This window comes from Copadichromis virginalis, linkage group LG14 (genome assembly GCF_057382275.1).
Source record: "Copadichromis virginalis isolate Kocher_CV1m ecotype Utaka linkage group LG14, C_Virginalis_male_GT1.1, whole genome shotgun sequence".
Taxonomy (NCBI): Eukaryota; Metazoa; Chordata; class Actinopteri; order Cichliformes; family Cichlidae; genus Copadichromis; species Copadichromis virginalis.
In genome coordinates, this window is record NC_140631.1 from 11,252,885 (window position 1) to 11,275,335 (window position 22,451).

General features: G+C 41.1%; 1 protein-coding gene across 3 annotated transcripts in view; it reads left to right on the forward strand.

Annotated features, from left to right (window-relative positions):
* The first annotated feature begins 1,329 nt into the window (after window positions 1–1,329).
* Window positions 1,330–22,451, forward strand: part of sik3 (SIK family kinase 3) — a 36,919-nt gene continuing 15,797 nt past the window's right edge. For all 3 annotated transcript variants that reach the window (XM_085479328.1, XM_085479330.1, XM_085479329.1), the window contains exons 1-6: window positions 1,330–1,753; window positions 19,485–19,601; window positions 20,220–20,283; window positions 21,389–21,550; window positions 21,736–21,860; window positions 22,087–22,210. In XM_085479328.1, the coding sequence (XP_085335454.1) occupies window positions 1,388–1,753; window positions 19,485–19,601; window positions 20,220–20,283; window positions 21,389–21,550; window positions 21,736–21,860; window positions 22,087–22,210 (958 nt within the window). In that variant the 5' untranslated portion in view covers window positions 1,330–1,387. The remainder of the gene's footprint in view (window positions 1,754–19,484; window positions 19,602–20,219; window positions 20,284–21,388; window positions 21,551–21,735; window positions 21,861–22,086; window positions 22,211–22,451) is intronic.

A 22,451-nucleotide genomic window follows, 5' to 3' on the forward strand; every position in this document is an offset into this window, starting at 1 on the left:
TCATTCACACCTCATTTACGCCTACGGTCAATTTAAAACCAACACTTGGGGAGGAGGGGAGGAAGCTGGGCATTGTGACTGCACACAGAAATGCCCCAGCCAGTCAGCGGCTGTGAACTCAGGATAGTGCTAACAACTGCACCACCACACCACCCACATATTCATTAATTCACTCCTCAAGAAACCAGCAAGTGCTCTTTTTGTTACCCAGAGCACTCCCTGGCGCCTTTAACATGCGCCACTTCCTACATTAAAATACAAGTCAGCTGCACATTACAAAACTTTCCTTTAGAAATGCATTACACACGATCATTTAGAAATGCACATGACGAAACTTATTTACAATGAGTTATCTAATTCCAAACAACAAGTCTGCTTTCTCTCTGCGGTCTGGGAGCCACAGGGCACCTTCCTGTTTTGGACCAGCCTGGATGCAGGAACTCTTTTCCACCATGAAGGGGTGCTGTCTACAGTCTGGTGAGAGAGCCTATGGACCAGAGAATAAAATTAACTGCAACGAGCTTTGAAATGTTTCCTTTCGTTTTACTTAGATTATCCTTATGTTAAATTAGCTCTATGAGTGGATTCAGGTAATGCATCTTTCTATAAATGGTGTGAGTGACCCCGCTTATTTATCTTTTTATTCTTTCGCATACATACATTTAGTTTTGCATAATTATTATTATGTCACTGTGCAGGTATCACTGCACGCTTGTGGTGGGGACACAGTGATTATGTTTTCGTATGAGTGCAGGCTAGTCACCACGGAAGTACAGCTAATCGCTGATTTAATGATTCTGTGTTCATTAAGAGATCTTATCAAAGCCTCCTCAGAAGGTCAGGGCCATTTATCAGCATTATAAAGACACCTACATCTCTGGGGGAAGTTAAAGGTTTGCTTGTTTTTTTGTTGTTTAAGTACACGTTTTTAGTAATTTATCGAAGACAAAAACAAAAAAACAAAAACAAAAAACCCCCAGCCAAAATAGCTAATACAGTGCCTGTGGACGACCGCCATAATGGCTGTAATTTTTCTATTTGGGATCTCTTCATGGCATTCAGCTGTTAGAAACTGTAGTCATATTTTTGTGAAACATACTCATATCAGATGTATATTTGTATTGCAGTGGAATAACAACCGTTGTTCTCGTCCGCCATTGTAAGGGTAAAGCGGCGTACACCTTTAAACACTTTAAAAACCGTCTGCTCATACAGAACGCAGCACTTTGCAAGGAATCACTGAATCATGGGAACCGGAGTGATAATGCGCACTTCTTTGTCACCAGGGCAACCACAATACGTTTCTCTGGATGAAGTCATTTGTTACGCCGCTCGTTACTATGGTTACAACCTAGAGAGGGCGCTGCGGAAGAGCTTTCTACGTAAAATGACGCAGGGCGGGGGCGTGCCCGCGATGCGCGCTGCGCACGGCTGCTTGTTGTTCCCGCAGAGAGGCGAGAAGATGGCGGCCGTGTCAAGCGGAGGTGCTGCTGGGTCCGCAGCGGCCGGGATTACGCACTCTGCCCGACCGACCCACGCAGGCATGGGCTCCCAGAACCGAGCCCAGCCATCCTCCGGGATCAGCCACTCCGGTCGTACCAGCACAGCCACTGGGTGCATCACAAATCCTGGCCACACTTCGGTCCCCAGGCCACCCCCAGCCCGAGTGGGCCACTACGAAATCGAGCGGACCATCGGGAAGGGAAATTTCGCGGTTGTTAAACTGGCCACACACATCATTACTAAAGCAAAGGTAAGACAATTGATGTCCGAGTATCAGAGGTGAACAATTATAAGTTGTCATTGATTTATTCTGAGCCTTTTCGGCTGCTTTAGTAGAATGACGGTGGGGCCTTCAGGCTCGGGAGACAGCAGCGGCCAGCCCGCTATGGTGACACCGCTGCTCGGTGTAGCGGAGGTCCGCTCGACACGGGACACCACCGTTAGCTACTGGATCCAGATTTATTTATCACAACGTAAATAATAGCTCGCATCTATCCACTTGTAGTGCTTTTTCTGAAAGCTTAAAAGGCCCGAGGTTAATGTGTAGCAAAGCGCAAAGGACAGAGAGAAGGGTATCGACGAAGATAAAAAAGATGAGTCGATTTTCTAGTAGCTAGCTTAGCTTGATGGCTAATTACCCGGTTAGTACAACTTAGATACCTCTGAGAAAGATGCCAGTCCGTCAAGGATGAAAGAAAAGTTTGGGCAATTGTTTTTGTTAAGTTAACCGTGAACTTCCAAACTTGATAGGTTTGTGTTTGGCCCAAGATTTAATATCCCTCTTAGGAATTCCCCAATAAAGTACCATCGAAACTTTGTCACACTATATTATAGGAAAGCTAAAGACTGTGGGCTTTAAAATAAACTTAACTGTTTAAAGAATTGGGTGAACAAGCTACTTAACATGTACCGTTTCGCGTAAAGATACGTTCGTACACCTTAACCAGTTTGTTGGAACATTTTCAGCTGTACATATCAGATTTTGTAGTACTAGATATCAGGTTTAATAGCTAGATGACAGCGCGTTGAGTCCTCGTGGACAGGAAAATATTGACATTGGCCAAAAAAAATGAAAGTGTTTTCAGAATGGTCACTATACAGTTTTAAGTGGAACATAAACGCGTTTGCATGGTGTGTGCGACAGTTTGAAATATACTGAACGATTGGCATAGTTAATGGCAGATGCTACTGTCAGAAAATTAATGAAACACAAAATCATCCTTCATGAGTAGATGCCTTTCAGCCTTACACTGAAGTTGGCCGCAACTCAGTGCTTTAAAAAAATCTTATTGTTTGCGACACGTTTGGGGGCATTACAAAGAAAAGGCAGCACTCACAAATTCTGAGTATTGTTTTGAAGTTTTGCTGACCTATCGCGTGCGGTGCCTGAGTTTTTGTAAGGCTTTATTTGTCTTTGAGCAGTCTGTTGCCACTGGGTTATCAGCTGTGTTGGTAATGTAACCTTAAAAAGTGCCAAACAAATCAGAAGGCCTTTGCTGGCATATTTGACAACAGATGCGTCATTGAGGTCTCTTCTAATACTAACTGTGATTTGCAGCAGATTAGTATAGCAGCGTTAAAAATCCTTCCTTAGGTTATCGGGAGTATTGGGATCAGTAGTGATCGATGTGCAGGTGAACACTCAGGGCTTCGATTACTGAAAGCGGTGCCTGCAATATATGATGAAGAGCCTTTTATTGAGATGATATAAATAGAGGTATGTCAAAGCTGCCAAGTGTGTAGCTTTACCTTGGTGTTTTTGTTGACATACACACAGACGAGTAGACACGGGGCATTTGGATGCTTTGCGTCACATAGAGACTGAACCCTCCATTTAGTTTCATGACAAAATACACAAGGGTCGGTGAGCCGTGGAGATGTTTTTAATCCTGGGGATGTTGCTCGAAAGACTACCTGTGTGTGTGTTTGACTATGATATGTAGAGGCCAGAATTTATGGGAGATGTTGTTAGTTTCCTCCAATAACAATACAATGTCTATTGTTTTCACTTGTATTGATGTGTGTCTGTCTGAGCCTGAGAGATGACAATCACTGAGAGAATGAAATAAGCCCTGTTTTCTGTCTGTTGATGGTTGGTCGCAGTAACCTCATAATTTCCACCAACAATCGCAGGGGTTTCAGCGTCCCCACTTGGCTTACGGATATCAGAAGAGTAGCAGCGTGCTTTAACGTGCCCGTAGTTATCATGAATATGGATATGGTAATCAGCCATCAGATGAAATGCGCACGGGTAGCTTTGTTTCATGGCCCAGGTTCTATAACGATCTGAAGAGAAATGCTGACTAGTCATAAACAGCCTAACAACTCCCCCCGTTCTCAGATGGAGCTGCGTGATATCCTGCAGTGCAGTCACACAGAAGAGGACCTGGATATTTATACTCTGTGGCTCACAAGCACAGAAAGGGATGGTCCCTTTTCGAAGCCTCATTTCCCCCTCTGATGTTTTATAAAATCTGAGCAATTCGATGGGCAATTAGTTCAGAGTTTAATTTCCCAATAGCACTTCAACTTGGGTTTTTGCCGTGCACATTTGTGGAAATCTGGGGCTTTTGGCTTACATGCTTAGTAAAACGGAGGCAGTCACACAGCACAGACCTTGAGAAGCAAACAATTGGTGTGGTGCACCTTGATGTCGTAATAGTGAAAGTTCATTTCACCCAGACAAGATCAGTTTGTGAGGTGGAAGTCAAAACAAGAGAGTTGTTACACTCACGCAGTTTGTGTCACATGTTGCTGCTAGCATTGTGGATAAATGTTGGCTTTACTGCTCAGGGTATCCACGAACATCCTTGCTAGCCGTGGCTCATTAATAAAACCTATTAGTCCTCTCTGATACTGTGACACTGTAAACTACCCATTGTAGACTAAATCTGTTACTCATAGTTCTGTGAATTTTGGGGACTAAGTAAACTGTGACCCATCATTGAGTTTTGCTTTTATTTTTAAATTCTTTTCAACTATAGCAACAATAAGAGCCATTTGATTTGCCCTTATTTACAAAAATATCCAATGTGCCTTCATCTAATAGAAATAATAATAATGAATATGTAAACATTTAAACTAGCAAGCAGGATATACTCATGTAGTTAGGTATAATAGGCATTAACTAATGCCTAATTAACGTGTATTAAGATGTAACTAATTAAAACAATTCTTTGGTCAGTCATTTTATAAAATATAATTAACACTGTACTTGTTTGATTGCTTGGCCTTGAACATTGCTCCTCAAACTTTTCTCAAGCAACGCATGACTCGATAATCGAATAATGTAAAAGCTAATTCATCAATTATTTGAAAGCTTTTACCTCAAATAAATATGAGAAATTTTATTTGAAATGCTACATCTGTTCATTTAATCTTGGTCACTGTTTTCCCACGGACATTTCGGAGAGTGTCAGGCGAATTAAGTTTTAGTGTTTTCGGACTTTATACTGTCTCATATGTAGCACATAGTAGATTTAGTCCACACTAGATGTGCTCTTGCTACAGCGCTGTTTGGTTTAGGTGAGGTTGGTGCCTGATTGGAGCATACATAGGACAGGACCGGGGACACCCACAGGCTTGCTGCGGATACACCTGGTAGCTACCGATGTGTTCTCACTTAGGTTTGATAAGACACAGGAGCTAGCAAGTAGAGCAGGGCGATATGGCCAAAAATATTTATCTCGATATATATTTGAAAATTTGCGATAACGATATAACTGATGATATAATTGATACGAGACAAAATACAACTCCACAACATTACTAGCGCAAAAAGACAACCTTCCATTTATTTTCACTTAAACAAGAAGCTGGTTTTTATGTACATTAAAGCTTTATAAAAATGTAACAGTGCAAATGCAAATTCCTTGCTGAAAGTTTAACCAAAAGGCATTTCCAGTAGAAATGGGCTGACATATCCTGAGCATAACCATGTATAATATCACTGAAGTTAAAAAGAGGTGCTTTGCAACATTAAACTGCAGTGTGCAGTACGTATTTTTTGGACCATAAGGTGCACGGGATTATAAGGCACATTAAGCGAAATAAAGCAGTCAGATAAATCAAACTTTATTAAACTCATTCTTCTTGCTTCCTCCACTTCTGTACCATTGATTCATTAATGTTGAATTCTCTGGCAGCTGCTCTATTCCCATGTTGTTGCAGTACATTAATGACTAACCTCGTATTGTGGATGGATTATCTCAGTTGTTCTCCTGACTGAAGTTTGGTCCGTTTACAGCATCCTGCCATGCGATTGCATTTGTCTCTAACTATCCGGAACCTTAACGTTAACTTTTATAAGTGGAAACGTGTTAGTGTTCATCCTCCAGCTTCACTGTTTATGTTATGCTAACATAGCTGTGTCGCTAGCGATCACGTAGCACATCATTATATACCAGCTAGCCTAACTTCAGTAACCCTACAAACGTCACTGCTGTTTAGTTTCCTGTCTTCATTTATGTTGGAAGTGATAGCAGAGCTGTACGTTTGAATTTTTTCAGAAATCTGTCAGTCAGAACATGCTATATCATGCTTAGGAAACTAGCGAAACTAGCGAGCTAACTTCCGCTAGCTTCCTGCTAACTTCTAACTCCGTTAAATGTAATAACTTTTGTTTTCATGGATGCCTGGAAGTTAAACTTCATAGTTACACCTGGTAAAGCAGCAATGCTGATCGTTTTATTAAAGATGAAAGAATTTAGACAGTTTTTAACTCTCAGTGATGCTGCAGTGTTCGTTTGACCTGAAGCATACGGAGTTTAGGACCCAGATTACTCCCAGATTTAAGAGCATCTTAGTCCGACAAATACGACAATAACGACGACCGCTTGCATGTTCTGCAAAAAAATGTGCTTTGTCGTGTATCTGACGGACAAACACCAAACCAGTTCCACATCACTGAAGTTGCACCATTTTTACAAACCAATTCTGGTTCATCTGTTTCACTCAACAATCGGCCATGTGCGTATGAAAACAAAGGCACTGCGCATGCGCGTTTTACTCATATTCTATCGCGATATTTCATTTTCCTATCGTTGCCTAACATTATACCGGTATTACCGTGAACGGTATAATATGGCCCAGCCCTACTAGCAAGTCAAAGAGAGTTTTAGGTTAGACTTTCTGATCTTGTTTATTCTGATACTAAAACAACATTTAATAAGCAGTTAATACGCGTTTATTCTCAAATGAAAGAATGAAGATCCAAACCAGAAGGGGGTCTAACTTTGATATTGGGTCCACATCAAGAGTTTACAACTGGCATATCAAATGATATGAGATAATTCCGTGTTACAGTAAACACAGTACAGGAAACAGCCGGAGCACTGCAGGTTGAGCTGATTTGAAAAGACATTTCCAGTTGCAGAGCTTACAAAGTACTGCAGTGTTGATTCTGTTTTAACAACCCCACACTGTAGGTGATTTAGGTGACGGTGACTGATGTTTTTAAGCTTTTGTTCTCCAATAGAATCCATCCCTATCTCTGCACGGCCATCTTTGTGATGCACTGTTGTCATTATCAGTCGCTCCACACCTAAAGGAGTCACCTTAATGTCATTTGTTCAATTATTTATATTTCTGAAGAATCACTTATTCAGATTCCTCCAAAATTACCACCAGCTTTCCTTCCCATGTTAGCAATACACACTCACTGAAACGCAAAGTGTTTTGAAAGAGCACTTGCTGAAATGTAAAGAATACATAGACACGCACACTCGTTTTAAAGTGTGATCTAAGAAAGTAGTAAGATCACAACTTTAAATTGCTTTCTATTAGAGCAGGGCGATATGACCAAAAATATTTATCACGATATACATTTGAAAATTTGCGATAACGATATAACCGACGATATAATTGACACGAGACAAGATACTTTACAACTCCACAACTTTATTAGTGCAAAAAAAAAAAAAAAAAAAAATCAACGTATTTTCACTTAAACAAGCAGCTGTTTTTTATGTGCATTAAAGTTATATAAAAAGTTAACATTGTAAATGCAAATTCCTTGCTGACAGTTTAACCAAAAGGCATTTCCAGTGGAAATTGGCCAACATATCCTCAGCATAACCATGTATAATATTCACAAAACTTAAAAAGAGGTTATACACACACAATACCGTAATACTATGCTGAAGCACAGTACGTATCACTCCGCGAGGCTCCTGCCTACGGGATTTGTAGCTTAGCAAAGTTGTACTAAAACATTTGACTGTTTTTCGAGCGTCGTGTACCACATAAAATCGTTTCGAGGTCAGTAAACACAACCAGAATTCATACGTAAGGCACACGGGATTATAAGGGGCACTGTCGATTTTCAGAAAAATCGAATGATTGATTTTAAGTGTGCTGTATTTTCCAAAAAACACAGTAATAACGACGGCCCGCTAGCATGCGCCACCAAAATAGTGCTTTGTTGTGTATCTGACGGACGAAAGCTAAACCAGTTCCACATCACTGAAGTTGCAGCATTTTTACAAACCAATTCTGGTTCATCGGTTTCATTCAACGATCTGCTTTCGCCTTTCTCATTCTCTGTCGCCGGCACCCTTTTTCTGCCATGTGCGTATGAAAACAAAGGCACTGCGCATGCGCGTTTTACCCATATTCTATCGCAATATTTCATTTTCCTATCGTTGCCCAACATTATACCGGTATTACCGTGAACGGTATGATATGGCCCCGCCCTACTTTCTATGTCAAACTGACAAACTAAAACAAATATGTTTAATTTGTAGATATTTGTAAACAAAATGTCATGTCATTAAAATCTTGAATACATTTTATAAAAAAGATTCCAAAGAGTGATTTAGGATTTATATAGACACGATGAAAAACAAATGCATATGTTGCTTGTATATCATAGAGATGGACAATTTTCCTGTTAGCTTAGGACATAAGGGTGCAGGCTTTGAGGTGGTCACCTTGTGTTTACAGTGCAGACCGCTTTAACAGGTGGCAAATTTGCACATCCTTTTTGCATATCCTTTTAACAGTGCCCGTCAGATGTTTTATGGAATTGACTGTTTATGCACATTTAATTAATTAGAATCAGTGAAACGTTTCATCTTTGCTACTACAGTGTCTTTGGTCCTTGCTGGTTTCTAGGTAAGAGGTCATCGCTAATAATTTATTGATGTGCGACCCAAGGACATATGATGAACTCGGAGTGCAGAATGCAGCACCAAATAGTGTCCGTTTTATCTGCATGACAAACCTTTATTTATTTGAATTGTAAACATGGTTATTGCAAATCACCGATCACAACAAAAACCTCCAGTCTTAGTCTGTGTGATGCTTTAACAGGCAGGTTGCTGGTTAAATTTGATTTGAATGTTATATGCGTGTATGTAGCATCATGATGAAGGAGGTGTGATCAGTGGTCTTGTTTGATCTGGTTAAAAATAAAGTCGAGTTGGGCTTTTTCTGCAGCGGGTTGAGTTGTAGGCACAGGAAGCCGGCAGTTAAAAATCACAACTCTGTGCCGTCATCATCCAAAGTGCTGCTTGTTGTCAGCGGCGACTGTGTGTTGTAGGGCTGCTCAATTAATCGAATTTTAATCACGATTACGATCTGGGCTTTCAACGATCATTAAAAATGACTGAGCCGATTATTAGCCCCTCCCTCATTTATCCGCGACACCTTAAAGGCCGGTCCGTGAAAATATTGTCGGGCATAAACCGGTCCGTGGCGCAAAAAAGGGTGGAGACCGCTGATTAAGAGGACCCGAGGGAAGCTCGGAAAGCTATAGTTATTTGGAGAGGAGAGTGACTGCCGTTGGTTGAAAAGAGTTTAAAAAAAAAAAACTTCAGTGGTGTTGCACACTATTTTATATTATTTTTTTAAAGTCATTGTTAACCCTTTAAATCCGGTCAGAGCAGCACGCTCCGTTTTGCGTAACTATTTTTAAATCCCTGTAGAACCTGAACCGTGTAAGCTAGCGCAATAATTTGTTTTGCATATGAAACCGGAGGAGTTGTACTTACATCTGATGCCATCAGCTTGTCCTCGGTCACGGTTTCGTTCCACATATAGCTTTGCAAAAATTGCATAAAAAGCGCTTGCAGGAGCAAAAACATAATATTCCAGAAACACGCTTTGCCGTTCCTATCAGCTGTTCGTAACACTTCCCACAGTGAAATGATGCACATGCTGTTTTCTTTGCAAATTTGCATCATAGGATTGTTTTTTGTTTTTCCTGCAGTATATAAAAATTGCTGTATCTCCAAAATAAAACTATGAAGACACTCAAAATAAATTTCCTGTGGTGGGAAACTATTTTTTGCAACTTTATTGTATTTAAAGTTTTGAGGGATAAACCTCTTAAACTTCTCCAAGTAGAAATATATGTAAACAAAACAAAAGCGATTTTCAATTTTTTTTGTAGTTTATTGCACTTTTTTGCAATTTATGTAATTACTATGCACTTAATGCATACATATTATTAAAATATGGGCTATAACAGTTGTATTGATGTATAGCAACTTGAAATGCTCCCACAAATGGCACTACAGCATGTAAAAAAAAGAAATAAAAATAATATAAGCTCTGGTGGACTTGGTTCTATAGTAGGTCTTAAAGGGTTAAATAAATATCGTCAAATAATCGTGATCTCAATTTCAGTGAAAATAATCGTGATTATCATTTTTGCCATAATCGAGCAGCCCTAGTGTGTTGCCAAGGCTCCTAGTTGGAGAAAGGTCGCTTCATTGAAGTCTTAACTGGTTTCCATGGTTTCAGTCGTGATGATGGTGGTTCCAGACCCCAACCACCAATTTTGAATGCGAGTGATTTACCATTGGCTATGGTCTTTGTCTGCCATGAACAAAGTGCGCTTCTATTATCAGACGGACTGGGTCCTTGGTTTCTTTGTCATTGAAATAACTGCAAAGTGTCATGATAGGTACACGGTGCTGTGTGGCACACCCTGACCTGTGTGTTTCTTAGGGAAGCAGGCCTTTCCCCATGTCCTTCTGTCCTTTTTCCTGTGTTGTCCCCCTTTTCCTCCCCTGTGCTCTTGGTAAGAAACAAGCAAGAGGAAGGGGGCCGACAGGATGGCAAGCGTTAGGTAACAGGCCTAATGTACTGTGTAACAATTTCACTCACTCCCTCAGTACACTCACACACAGCTCTCAAAGATACAGCAATCCTTCTCGCTTTCTCACAGACACACATACACATGCCCGAATGTGATTTCATTTGGGTGAGTAATACGACAAAGGCTACGTTTCTGCCTGACTTATTTTCCTGCCCTGTAGTTGTCTTCTCCCGCGTCTCAGTGAATCTGCAGCTTCAAAAGAGGAAGAACACGCACCAGAATGTGTGTGACTGTGCGGCGCACGTTTGAGGGCACTCGAGGCTTCGTCAATACGATCACATTGTGTTCCTGTCGAATTATAAAATCAGCTACGGCTCTGCCTCAGAGTGCATGCAAAGTCCCTGTTCTGTAGCCTCTTACCTGTATGATGGATAAAGCTCTCACACACAGGGCTTGTAGTTGGCACTGGTCCTAGTAGAAGAAAGGCTACTGCATTTAGTTGTACTGGTTTCTATATCAGTGGAACCATCAGCTCAACATCAGGCATTATCAGGAGAAATGTGTGTTGTTTCTCCAAGGACAAGTCTAATGGTTGTGTGCAGACAAACCCAAGGAGAAATTTTGCTTCATGTTACATGTGTGAATACAGTTTATGGAGTGTTTTTGGAGCAAAGGGAGAACTACTAACTTCCAGTTACTGGTTGCACTTTGGAAATGGGTGAACGACTCAGTAACATACTTTCAGAACTTAGCAGGAAGTAAATGGTAAATGGCCTGTATTTGTATAGCGCTTTATTAGTCCCTAAGGACCCCAAAGCACTTTACACATCCAGTCATCCACCCATTCACACACACATTCACACACTGGTGATGGCAAGCTACATTGTAGCCACCTGGGGCGCACTGACCGAGGCGAAGCTGCCGGACACTGGCGCCAATGGGCCCTCTAACCACCACAAGTAGGCAACGGGTGAAGTGTCTTGCCCAAGGACACAACGACCGAGCCTGTCAGAGCCGGGGCTCGAACCGGCAACCTTCCGATTACAAGGCGACCTCCCAACTCTTGAGCCACAATCGCCCAGTGATTACTCCTTTACTCCCTTTTTTGCTTTGATGGTCACAGATTTGCATAGGTTTGTGTCTTTGCATAGATGGTCTAAGTAAATGCCAGGAGGCAGCTTCTAGAGCTGAAAAATAAAGCCGATGCAAAAATGCCAAAAACTTGAGTTCCCCAGGTGTTGCTTGAAGTCAGCTCCAAAGGTCTGTCACTGTAGACTCCAGTCTTATAATGCCCAAGTTTACATCATTAAAAAGCATATGCACAGTTACTATTCAACACCAAAAATTACTATTGGATTAGATGCTCATTTGCAGTGGTTTTGATGCCATCAGTGCCATCTTTGCCTCTTCCACTTGAGACACAAGTTCACACAGTAGCATTACACACAGACCCACTCCTCACTAGCAGCTGAACTAAGTGAAGTTCACAACACTTTTATAGAATATATGAGATGTCAATAAGGCTCTCATTTCACCAGCATCGAAGCATTTAACAGCTATCAGAATCTGCTTTACTGGCCAAGTATGTGTCCAAATACAGGAAATTGGGCTCTGTTTTGTTTTCTTGTTCTCAATATAAACAGACAGTAAAGACAGTAACATGTTTAGCGTATTTATATGTGCAGTGCTGCAGAGAGCAATGATGTTAAATAAAGGATGGATAACTGGTTACTATATTTGCAGTAAATACATGGGAAGTTCACAGTATGTTCAACATGCACAATGGTGTACACATGCTAAAGTTAGCTTTTCACTATCAATCACCCACACTAACTGTCTGTTAAGTTATCATTAAGGTAGCAGCTAGTGGGTTTAGGTCGTAAAAAAACACCCACGTTAGTTTTGGGAGCTATGCAGCAAACATTATTAATCCCACCCTTGTGAAAAGTTAATAGCATAATTTAACAGGACAGTACAATTACTTGCATGTAATTGGTGTTACATTTCTTCCAGTAATTAGCAGTTTTCTGTGCCTTGGCCAGCATATGTGTCTTTGCATGGCACCTGTTCAGTTTTTGACTGCAGTCTTAGTAAGTATGTTGCTGGTTAAATTTGATTTGAATGTTATATAGATGTGTCTGTATGTTTGTAGCATCCTGATGAAGGACGTGTTGTCTCCACTTTTAATGCTAAAGAAAGATTGTTGTTGAGCCTTCAAAATGTGGAGTCCAAAGCCACCGGGGATGGCATGGTCGTTACCTCCATCTTTTGTGCTGTCTATGGTAATCAGGCACATTGAAAACTGCGTTTAGCTGAGCATGCCACAAAAGACTTGCTGCTCTGGACTATTCAAGTCTACTGTGTAGGTGTTGCAAGTAGCAGTTATAGTCATAGAATGCTGATGCAAAACTATGACGGGTCAAATTAAATTGGATATTAATTTAATAATAATATTTTTTAAGACATTAAAAAAAAGAAGCTGATAGTGGCCACTTACTCTGAACATTGCCAATCCCCAAGCTGATCGTTCATTCGAACAGGCCTAATGCAGACTGATGCTGTTTCAGGTGGCGTCTCCTTGTAAAGTATGCATTAATTCCAATTTCTACTTCTGATATAAAAATGTCATTAATAAAAATCGAATAAAATAGTTATTAAGCTTCGGAGGAGTGGTTCTTGTGATGTCTGTGTTCATCAAAGCTCAGTGGTGAATGCTACTCACGATGAGGTATTTCTATCCCACAGAGTTTAGTCACCATAAAATGCCTGCTTTGCTATTTAAGAAGGGGAAAAAGCTGCCAAATTGGCAGATGAATGTGATGTCCAGTTTTTTTCTCTGCGCTGTAGCATGTCCCCTTTCTTGTACTTTCAGCTCAACACACTCAGCTGAGTCATTTCGACACATTTACTCATACAAGTGCACAACACACCAGTAAAACACCTCTGAAAGGCATTGTGCTGCTGACTCATTGTGCCTGTAACATCACTGTGCGTGCTCATGCCTAGCACAGCCAGAGCAACGCCATTTGTGCTGACCTGACGTGGCCTCATGGTGCGTGATGTCTTTGTGACATAAGCATGCAAGACTCAGACTCAGTTTTATAGTGTTTATATTTGAAAATATGAGATTTAACAGCAAACATTGGATGGCAGGTTATCAGTTGAGCTGGGGTTTTTGTGTGCATGTGAGTTAAAACGCCTTCACATGCTGATGTGGGTTAAGCCTGAGCATTATTCCCTCTGTGGGTGTCGTAATCTGTGTCTGCTGTCGATGAAGGTTAACCTCATACAGTTTAACACCACACCATGTTGTGTGTGTGTGTGTGTGTGTGTGTGTGTGTGTGTGTGTGTGTGTGTGTGTCGAAAACATGCTTGAGGGCAATTTAAAAATGGTGTCATCAAACAGTTTTTCCAGTAGAGATGCTCTGACTGGCTTGCTTGTAAACCCCTCAGCGCTGTCCAGACACATTCGTGTTAGCTTAATTGGCGATTCTGAATAGTTTGTGGTTGTCTTGTTGATAAAGTGCTTGAAGTGTGGAGAATAAGAACAGTATGAATGTATGGTTAAATATGGCGTGTAGTCTAAAGTGCTTTGCGTGGTCAGCAAGACTGTTTCAATTTACTGTAGCAGAATACACTTCTTGGCTGAGCAGACGTCGGTGTGGAAGTCAAGCAGTCTTGAGACTAGCACATTAGCACCAGAGAGAACAATGGAGAACCGAAGCCAAATGCCACCTACACCTCAGCCGCACCAAGCCGAAAACTGACAAGGGCGAGAGACCGCCTGAGATCCGCAGACAAAGGCATTTACAGGCAACCATTAATAGAAGGTTAATAAAAGCTTCCACAGTTTCACCCGCGGAAACCTTTTACGACTTTTACTTCCTCAAAGATAGACCTTGTTGACCAAAGGCATGCGAGGTTAGTGTTTCTGTCGATTGCACTGTTTGTTTCAATTCAATATAGATACATTAATTGTGTTTATGGTCGCTCATGTCAGTTAATGCCGGGATAAAAAATAGGCTGCAGGAATCCAGTGTTATTTAAAATCCAGGATAACTTCAGACAATTTTAGTCTCTTCAGAGTTGTTCTGATGGGTTGCACACTTGGAAAATGTTGCGAAGTGATGCCCAGTTCCTCTCACCTCAACACAGCTGTCCAGTCCCAGTGTAAAGTGGGTTTAAAATGCCATATTGATCGTTTTTGGCAGCTTACAGATAATGCCCATCTGTGATGCACACTATCTAGTGTGATCAGGGCATGAATCCAGCCTAAATGCAGTTATCTTCAGTGTCTTGGGCAAAAATGTTGACTTGATGGTATTTTCAAGAATCACAGTGAGGGTGTTTTCCGTAACTTGGAAAAAGCTGATTTATGGTTTTCTGTGTACACAGTTTCTTAGAAATGAGCAGCATGACAGAGATCGTGGCCCATAGTAGATGTACAGTAATACACAAGATAAGACAGTGTAATGTTTTTCCATAAATAGTGCATTGCTGAAAATGAAGGCATTTTTACTGTAACTGCTAACCAATGACAATGAGATTTCCCCGCCACACAACAGCAACCACAAACACGTGTGCATGAGGGCAGGCATGTTTCACAGCAAAGATGGAGTACAAGAAATGCGCTGTGGTCTTTAAATTGTTGTTGCAGCAGTGTTTACTTCAGTCCTTCTTGTGTCTGTGTTGGTGTCCACTGTGTTTATGCAGGGAGACATTTAAGAGTCACTGTGTCATTAACTTGCGTATAAGCTCCTAACAAGCTCCCAATAATCTCAGTCCTGCTGTCCTCTATACGGTAGCAGAGTCGTTGTTGTACAACTGAAACCGCCAATAAAGGAGAGTGATAAGATTTGGATGTACTTTACATCTTAGCTTATTACTGAGTTTCTTATAACGGAATTATGATGTTTAACCTTTCCTGAGCTGCATGTTACAAGTTCATTTAACAGTGGACGCAGTGAAATAACTAAAATGAAATAAAATCAAAAGCTTAGTTTTTTGTATCTACATGAGCACCAACTTTTATTTACTGTTGTTATTAGTTGGGAACAGTTACTTTGAAACGCACATCCTAAAATATTTGGGTATAGAAAGTACTCTTCCTCCAGCTCTGAGTCATGAATGGTGCTTTACACTAAATACTAAAGGAGCCATTTCTTGAACACTTCGTGGTTACACTGTTGTGTTCTCCGAAACTTGTCTGTGTCTGTGTGTAGTAACGGGTCCAGACTCCTCTTCTGGGCATCAGCTGCTCGGACATGGTGCTGTGTTGAGGTCACTGTCTTGTGATCAGAAGGGCTATATGACACTTCGTCTCATTGCAGCTGGCCTCCCAGGAGAGCGTGCGTGTGTCTGTGTGTGTGTCTTCCTGTGTGTATGTGAGAGAGAGAGAGAGAGCGCAGGTATTTTGGCAGAAATAGCCATGGAAATTGGATCAAAGCAGATGAAAATCCCAAAACTGCTTCGGTACACAAACTCTAGTGAAGGTTGAAACTGAACTTTACAGACATGCACTTGTCGCATGCTTGGCAGTGGAGTCGAGCTTAGAGCTAACCTCACCTCAGGGCAAGTTGGTTAACCTGTTAACACAATAAAATGAACATACTCTACTCTACTACTCTACTAGCTGTGGTAATCTCAAGCAATGAAAGCTGCTCAAGGGAAAATTCGGGAAACTAATATTTAAGAAAACGGGGAATTAAAAAAGGACAGCTCTTCGTTATCACCTCTCTGCAATGAACCTCATCCACCAGACAAGATGGGGAAAAAGCACGTCTTACAGCAGCTAAAAACAAACAACAACAGAAAGTAACTGAATTTTTGGTATGAAAACCAGATCTCATGCACCCTGTGCTTAACTCCGTACCCCATGAAAGCTCACTAGGAGTAACCCTTGAATCTCTTTTCTCATCTGATCAGTTTTTGTGTCATTTCAGACCTGCTTATAGAACAAAATGACTCTGTGTGCATCAGAGGTTAGTGAGGGAGGTCTTTACCTATACAGCTACCCTTGGAAAACCCCAGAAACAATTGTAATGGTTGCCAAACCATGTGTTTATTGATATATATACTGAGGTCTCAGAACTAAGGGTACAGCAGCAGTCATCAGATGTCTTTATGGGATAAAGAGTTAAACCATGTTGCAGCCATGTCTTACTTCCTGCAAGGACACATTCAGTTTTTATACTCTTAAGATATTACTAACCGAATAACTGGAAAAAGTCTCCTGTCATGGGCTGGATTTTGTCTGTGCTGAGAGAGAGAGACAAGGCTCCAGAGCGGGACCAATATGATCTGGAGTTTTCTGTCAAACGTGACTAAATGTTTTCTTTTGCTTCACTAGTACAAATGACATTTAGCAGACGCGTGTATGTGTGTCTAACATTATACATTTGTTTTTTTCCGCCCGCTAACATTCTCTATAGAGTTGTTCTCTCTCTGCCTCTGTGTATCTGCCACCAATATTTCTCTTCACTTAATACTAAATATTCAGTGCAAGGCATGTGTGAAACCGCACCCTTTACTCATTCCTCACAACCTTAAAACATGTTATAACTGCCTCTGGACCTGAAAGGCTTAAGGGGACTGGGATTGCTGTATGCTGGACCTACGCAGAGCTTTGCAGGCTGGTCTGTGGGCTACTTCTCGTGTGTGTTCGTGCTGTTGTTGTTCCTATCAGGGAGAAGACTGAAGTCATAATGAGGGGGCTCCACTGCAGCCACTCTCAGTGCTTCCCATGATGCTTTTTGAAACTTTGATTATTTTTTGTATTTCTTGCTCATTGTGGTAAGCTCCAGTCACTCCCTTCCCGTCCAAATCCACTTCGCAATCGGCATTCTGTACATGATACGGTAGTCGGGCTACATGCTGCTGGGTTTTATGGAGGACAGCACGCAAGCAAATCTGCATAGGTTGCTTTCCTCAAACCCTTCACCATGCACAGCCAAATGCCTGTGCAAACAGACACGAATGTGTTATCATGAATTCCGTCTCAGCCAAGATCAACATCATGGTTGGAGGTAACTGGTATCTTTGCTCTGTCCTTGGAAACGTATCTTGATCCAGCATCTCACTTCAAGCCAGGTCCTACCGTATAAAGGAGAAAAATGACTGTGTGTCTTTAGGAAAGAATGGCTTGTCCTTTGTTAGTTTTTTTGTGGCTGAGATATTTATTTTGATGTCCCATATGCTACTACTGGAAAAAGAACAAGTTAAATTTACAGGATGCCTTAGTGTGTATGAGAACATGGAGAAAAGGGAATACTTCAAATTTATTTTTGTGGTGCCAAAAAATGAATAATCTTCCTCGCTTCCTCTTTTTTGGGGTATGTCATTGTTGTATAATTGTACTTGCTGCCCTGTTTCCACCTTTTCACAAGGTCTCGCTGCCCCCCAAAGTGATAATAATTGTGCTCATTCTCGTGTGATCCAGATGTCCTGTTGATACCGTCCAGAAGATGCAGAGGGGAGCAGTTACGTCAACAAGGCTTGACGATGGCCAGTTCTAACAATAGATTTCCAGGGCTCAAAATACCTCGTAGACTCACACGTTCCAAACAGATGCTTACATACATGAGAGGGGGGGTGATTTTTGTTTCAGTCTTGTTTTGATGCTCTGTAAAATTATCTATTTAAACTAAACAAACATGGTCAATCAGGCTGGATAAGTCAACTGTTTTCATTTAATTAGGAATTTTGTTTTTCAAGCTTCTTTTATTTTTATTTAACCAATTTAAGATACTCTTAGTATATCTCGCGACTATTAGAACTGAAATAGCAGTTGTGTATGTGGGGCTCAGTGCTGTTATCAAATAAAGTGTGATTTTAAAAAAAACAACACCAACTCTGCCCACCTGACACGTTGTTTTTGTAAGTTGCCAAATTTAGTGAACACATGAACTCTACCAAGTGCCAATGTTTGTCACAGTTTGTACAATACCTTTGAAAGGAAAGTTCACACACCAATGCACCATATAAGCTGGATGAATGCCACACTTGCTGCCCTGTGCTCTCTCAGGAGCCCCTACGTCCGCTCTTCCTCACTTCCCCTTCCTGTCTGCTCCAGGAAGTTGGCCTTGCCAGGCTTCAGGTGGCCTCATCTTCATGGCTAAAAGGAGTACTCGAAATAGTACTTCACAGAATTTGACAAATGAGTTGGTGTGTGAGTGTGTGTCTGAGTGTGTGTGTGTAATCACAGCATAGTTTTCATGTACTCTGTCCACACTTGTCTAGCAGAAGCAGAAGCTGTGTTTTGGGGCATCCCCATTAGCTTTGCTTGATTAAGTCATTAAAGTCATCTACCCACTCCTAAGTGGCGGAGCAAAGCTCCTGTCACAAATTATCACAGTCCGCATTGCCGGAGCTATTGTCGAGGGGCTCAGCAGTTACGCAAGCATTACGCTTGCAGTCGAAGGTCACGGTGTGGGTCACGTTATCCAAATAAGCTGGAAATCAGGAATAACACAGTCTGACAGCACGCTTGCCGACCAATCACCTCAAGAAGTGTCGGTGTCCCCTGTTAGTTTTCATTTTTAGTTGTCTTTAAGTTATTTTTTTAAATGGGTAAAGTCTCCTGGGCTGCATGCCCTTAGTCCCTTTGTTGGTAATTTACTTGGCTTGTTACTGTTCTTTGATTATTGTGTCATCACAGCAATATTGTTAAGACACTGTGACTGTGCCCTAGATGTGTTGTCTGTAATTTAGGTGTCGGCAAAATACCGTTGTCATGAGTGCTTTAGAGACATAAGAGCTGACAAACATATTGTATGTTTTAAAACGCATTCTCTCCTCCTCTGCTAACCGTTATTTTTTCTGCTTTTTTTCTCTGTCTTGTTTCTTTTTTTAAACTCACCCTCTTCACCACTTCGCCATCTCTCTTTCTCCCATCATTCATCTCCTTCCATCTCTTTTTTTCTCGCGTCTCTGTCTCCAGGTGGCTATAAAAATAGTGGATAAGACCCAGCTGGACGAGGAGAACCTGAAAAAGATCTTCAGAGAGGTGCAAATCATGAAGTTGCTGAAGCACCCCCACATCATCCGCCTCTACCAGGTACACAGTCACTCTCACCCACAGAGCCTTTTAACACATCTCTGCTCACTTCTTCCACCCGGGACCTGTGGCCAAATGTGAGCAAATAGATGATTGAAGTGTAGAAGAATCCAGATGTTACCAGACATTGTTTTCTGGGGGTGTTGACAGTTCAATTATAAAATGTACCTGAAAAAGTCTCAAAAGTATTGGAGGGTGTGGGGGGAAGTGGGGGGGCAGTACAACTACAACCTTCTGCCCAAAACCTCACTCTAGTGAGACTCGGTGATAGAAATTTAGAGGTGAGAGTTTTGTTTGTTTTCATACTTTTCCAAGTGTATGAGGATTGTAACACCCTACCAGTGTCCCAGCACCTGATCTGAAATAGCCCCCAGCAATTTGAAGGCACGCTTTTTTATCACGTTACCATAAATTTTAACAATCTGATCCTCACACACGCATAGGTTGATCAGTACACTTAAGTACATGGCTGTTTTTGTTCTATTTACATCTTTCTTGTTTGTATGCCAAACCGTGCTTAGTCATTCAGTTATGTAACGCATGAACTGCCCATGACTAGATGTTGGCCTGTGAGAGGGTCTGCAGGTCCTGGTTTTTATCATTTGTTTATATCTTTAGGTGATGGAGACGGAGAGGATGATCTATTTGGTAACAGAGTACGCTAGCGGTGGAGAGATATTCGGTAAGGGAGTCCCCCACTGTCACCTTATAATGTAGATTCTCTGTCATTGACTTTCTCTTACTTTGATTTTTAAATGTGTCAACATACATAAAACAAAATTGTAATCTAATTACAGAGTGCATCCAGGTCCTGTAAAAGTTATAGATAAACACAGACTGAAACGTTTTGTGTTAAATTCAGGAACTTTTTCCACACACAGTACCGCTGCTTTCACGACTGCACTGTGATCACGTAATGCAGCTGTAGCATTTGGGCTCTGCTACTTTGGAACTCCAAGCTGAATTTAAATGCTGATCTAAGTGGGCTGATATCAGCTATGAATAACTGTGTTATTAAGTAAAATCTTTCTTTTTTTAATAACTTCTTTAAGCTTTTCTCTTTTTTAATATATGTGTAAAAACAGCTAATGGGGAGTAGAAGCATTATCTAACAGTTGAAACTTAATGTGGGGGAAAAAACAAAACTGAAATTCAATGTGTTCAGAGGGGAAAGAGGTTCAGTTTAGTGCTTCACTGCCAGAAAGTCTGATGAAAAAGGTAATGGTGATTAAAAGGGGCCTTTGCTAGCTAGTCTCAGACGTGGGAAGATGCAAGTTTAAGACTAATTGTGTATTTTACTAAACAATGTTAAGTCAGTGTTTGGAAATGCAGATAAATCAAAATAACATTGAAGACCATTAAGGACAACATCGAGATTTTTCTCTTTAATAAACACAAGTTTCTTAACGTCAGTCAAAAGCTTTTATTTTACTTTAATGTTCATGTTGAATGTAAATCAATGTGTTTGATGTGTTTCCAATGTAGCTTTGGTATTAAATGTCCTTTAAAGTGGAATTAAAAAGGTTTTAGAGTCTAATTTATTTAAATCTGCAGACTCTCTGTAATTAAAATGAAAGTTTTTCCTGTAAAAATGAAATGAAATTCCCTCTCTGTGCTTTAAAATCCCAGATCCCACCAAAGCTGTACACTTTAATGTTCACCTGGCCAGTCTTGGGAATTAATTTAAGGACATTTGTAGCACAGGATCTTGTACATGAACAGGTAGACAGTAGAAACACTGTGTTCCCTTCCTAAATCCAGCAATTGTGTTTTGTTTGGATGTACAGACCACCTGGTGGCTCACGGACGAATGGCAGAAAAAGATGCCAGGAAGAAGTTCAAGCAGATCGTGGCAGCGGTTCATTTCTGTCACTGCCGCAGCATTGTCCACAGAGACCTGAAGGCAGAGAATCTGCTACTGGACCACAACCTCAACATCAAAATCGCAGGTGTGTGCGCGCACGTGTGTGTTTGCACTGAAGAGCGAATGGGTGGGTAGGTTAAATTTAGTGGTGGATGTGGATGCAGGCAAGTGTCAGCATGTACTTAGGGAGCATTTTTCTGTTTTGAACAAAATGTTTACTCTGTCAAGGCAACTGGTGAGATTAAATCAACCTCTTGTCTGCCCTGTCAGATTTTGGTTTCAGCAACATGTTTTCTCGAGGCCAGCTATTGAAGACATGGTGTGGCAGCCCTCCCTATGCTGCTCCTGAACTATTTGAGGGAAAGGAGTATGACGGTCCCAAAGTAGATATATGGGTGAGTCGACTTTTAGGTACGCAGAAGGCCCTGCTGGGCTCAAACGTGGGGTGTGGCTAGCTGACTTGAATGTTCCAGGTACGGCTGAATTGAAAAGAAAAAGAAAAACACAGACGACCACATTTCTTAAATAATACACAGAGCTCTGGAAAAAATTAATAAATGAATGGTTTTCAAATTGTTCAAAGTGATGTGCTCACAGCTGTTTTCCCTCTCCTCTGTGTAGAGCTTAGGTGTGGTGTTATACGTGCTGGTGTGCGGCGCCCTGCCCTTTGATGGCAGCACTCTACAAAATTTGCGGGCACGTGTCCTCAGTGGAAAGTTCCGCATCCCTTTCTTCATGTCCACAGGTGGGACTGCAGTCAACTCTTATTCTTCTCCATGTTTTTAATCAGACAAAACAAATTTACCTTTGTTCCGCGTGACGTACTCGGTAAAGACTTTTAACAGCTGCCGCTGAAGTCCAAGCCTGGCCAGCTTTTGATTTTCAAAAGTTTCTTTTGGAAAAAGCATTTTATGTTGTATGAGAGGAAAGAATAAAATTGGACTAACAGAAACTAAATTAATAAATTAATAATTATCTCTTTTTTT